The sequence below is a fragment of the Myotis davidii genome, unplaced genomic scaffold (assembly GCF_000327345.1).
Source record: "Myotis davidii unplaced genomic scaffold, ASM32734v1 scaffold609, whole genome shotgun sequence".
Lineage (NCBI taxonomy): Eukaryota > Metazoa > Chordata > Mammalia > Chiroptera > Vespertilionidae > Myotis > Myotis davidii.
In genome coordinates, this window is record NW_006300164.1 from 403,952 (window position 1) to 406,552 (window position 2,601).

At 62.9% G+C, this 2,601-nt stretch overlaps 1 protein-coding gene across 1 annotated transcript in view; it reads left to right on the top strand.

Moving 5' to 3' along the window:
- Positions 1-2,601, top strand: part of SOHLH1 (spermatogenesis and oogenesis specific basic helix-loop-helix 1) — a 12,964-nt gene that overhangs the window by 9,979 nt on the left and 384 nt on the right. The window contains exons 4-5 of the mRNA XM_015572325.1: positions 1,469-1,523; positions 1,640-1,719. Of these exons, the coding sequence (XP_015427811.1) occupies positions 1,469-1,523; positions 1,640-1,719 (135 nt within the window). The remainder of the gene's footprint in view (positions 1-1,468; positions 1,524-1,639; positions 1,720-2,601) is intronic.

Here is a 2,601-nt window from a genome sequence, read left to right on the forward strand (position 1 = left end):
GCTCTGTCCAGCCCGGAGCCGGCCGAGCGCGGCCCTGACACCGTGGTGGCGGTTCGGCCCCCCAACGGCGAGGAAAGACAGCCTGTGCCCCAAGCCCAGGGCCTGCCCTCCGGTCACGGCGACCGCGGGCCACAAACACACCGCGTGTGCAGGCCACTCTCTCCAGAAGAAACGGAATTTATTTTCAAAAAAGACCGCAGGCGCACTAGGGCCTCACGTCCAGGCGGCGTCTCAGTGGGGACGACCGAGACCGCCTGCCTTCACGCATCTGACGGTCTCGGCTCGAGGGCGGCGCAGAAGAAGGAGGAGGCGTGGGAACTCCCCGAAGAGCCGGCGCCGCTCCGTGGTTGACATCGACCTGTGAGCCAGGAGGTCAGGGTTCGATTCCGGTCAAGGGCACGTGCCCTGGTTGTGGGCTCCATGGGGGGGGGGGCATGCAGGAGGCAGCTGATCAATGATTCTCTCTCATCATTGATGTCTCTCTCTCCCTCTCCGTTCCTCTCTGAAATCAATCAATCAATATATATATATTTAAAGGATTTTAAGAAAAAAAGAGCAGGGGGGCCCTCGGGGAATGGACATTGTCAGAGGATGCAGACGGAGGCCCCGCCCACACCCCTGCCCGCCCGCTGCCACCTGCCTGAACACACCCCACAGATCCCCCTGGAAGCAGGTCAGTCCCAGGGCGGGGGCCACAGAGGAGGCAGCACTTTTACAAACACCTTTAGTTACTCAACCGGACAGGCCGTCGCCCGGCAACCCGCGGAGCATTGTGACCGCGGCCGCTCGCTCACGTCATCCAAGGGCCTGTGACCTCACTGCTCACGTCATCAAAGGGCCTGTGACCTCACAGCACGGAAGGCTCAGCCCCAGGAGCTGGGGAGGGGGACAGAGAGACCCAGAGCCGGAGCTCAGAGCACCCATCCTCCTGGGGCGCCTCCTCCGCCTCTAACCATGGTGAGGGTGCCCCCGGGGAGGGACGTCTGATGGAGGTCCCTGAGACACGCTGCAGAGGGCCCATCCTACCCACTCTGTGGCACTTCCTCAGCTCCGCCATGAGGGGCCGTGAGCACCATGGGGATGGGGTGGCCGGTCCGAGGGGAACACCAGAAGCCACAGTGGCAACGTCCCGTTCCCTAGTAGCCACGTTGCGAGCGGTGGAGAGAAGCAGGTGAATTAATTGGGAGCCACTGACCACCAGCTCCTGCGTTGAGCGTCTGCCCCCAGTGGTCAGTGCAGGTCATGGTGACTGGTTGTTCCGCCATTCGGTCGATTTGCATATTAGCCTTTTATTACATAAAGGCTATTGATTGGTTGATTTCAGAGAGGAAGGGAGAGGGAGAGAGAGAAACACCAATGATGAGAGAGAATCATGGATCAGCTGCCTCCTGCACGCCCCCCACTGGGGATCGAGCCCACCACCCGGCCTGTGCTCTGACCGGCATTCATCTGTGACCCCCTGGTTCAGGGTTGATGCTAAACCCCTGAGCCGCACCGGCCGGGCCCTGCAGCTGCTCTATGCAGTGAGCTGGGCGTTGTGAGGGGCGCTCAGTGCCCAGAGGAGGCTGCAGGCTGAGCGTCCGGTGGCCCTGGTCGGGCGGACAGTGTAACTCACGCCCTCTCCCCGCTCCTCCCCCAGATGAGAAGGGGCTCCAAGAGGAAACTCCTGCTGCTGGTCTCCCTGGCCCTCTCGCTCCTGTGGGCAGGACGCCACCTCAGGTAAACGCGGCAGGAGAGGCGGCTGCAGGGAGACAGTGGGGGGACGGCTGGGAGGGCGCCGAGCTCAGGGTCTAGGGCAGGGCCTGGTCTGCCAGGTCGGGAGCGCACGTGGCTGCGGTTTGTGCGGAGCCGGCTGACCACAGGCGGCTGGGGCTGGATGGGAAACAGCTGGGCGGGCGGGGCAGGGATGGGGCTGAGGGCCGGCCTCGGAGAGGAGCCGGGAGTGGACAGCACGTGGCCCTGGCCGGGATCCAGCTGTGACCCCTGGTTCAGAGGTGGACGCTGAGCTCCTGGGCCCCACCGGCCGGCCGGGCTGGACACTTCTGATAACGTGGGGACGGACGCCCTCAGACCCAGTTCTCGTCTTTACCGAATGTCCAGGTGATGGAGGGCGGTGCCTACGGAGCGTGACGGCTACATAATTAACTGAAAGGCACAGTAACACTCCACCTCCCCGTAGACCAGTGGTTCTCACCCTGGGCTGCACATTGGAATCACCTGGGCATCTTTTAAATCCTGACTTCTGGGCCTCGTCCTCCGGAAATTCTGTGTCTTTGTTACGGGGTGGGGCCACAGCATTAGTAACAAAGGAACAGAATTTCCGGAGGGTGAGGCCCGGAAATCAGGATTTTCAAGATGCCCAGGTGACTCTAATGTGCAGCCACGGTTGAGAACCACTGACGTAGACGCACAGTCAAGGCGCTCCTGGGCGATGAGGCGTGAGCTGAACCTGCATGTGGTCCGGACACACACTCTCTAACGGCTGTTGGTCGGGGTCTAATCCTCCCCACCACGTGCCCCCTGGCCCCTCGCCCTCCCCCCGGCCGTCACCCGCTCCCCTAACCCGTCCCTGACCACCGGCTCCCTCCGGGCCCGGTGGGC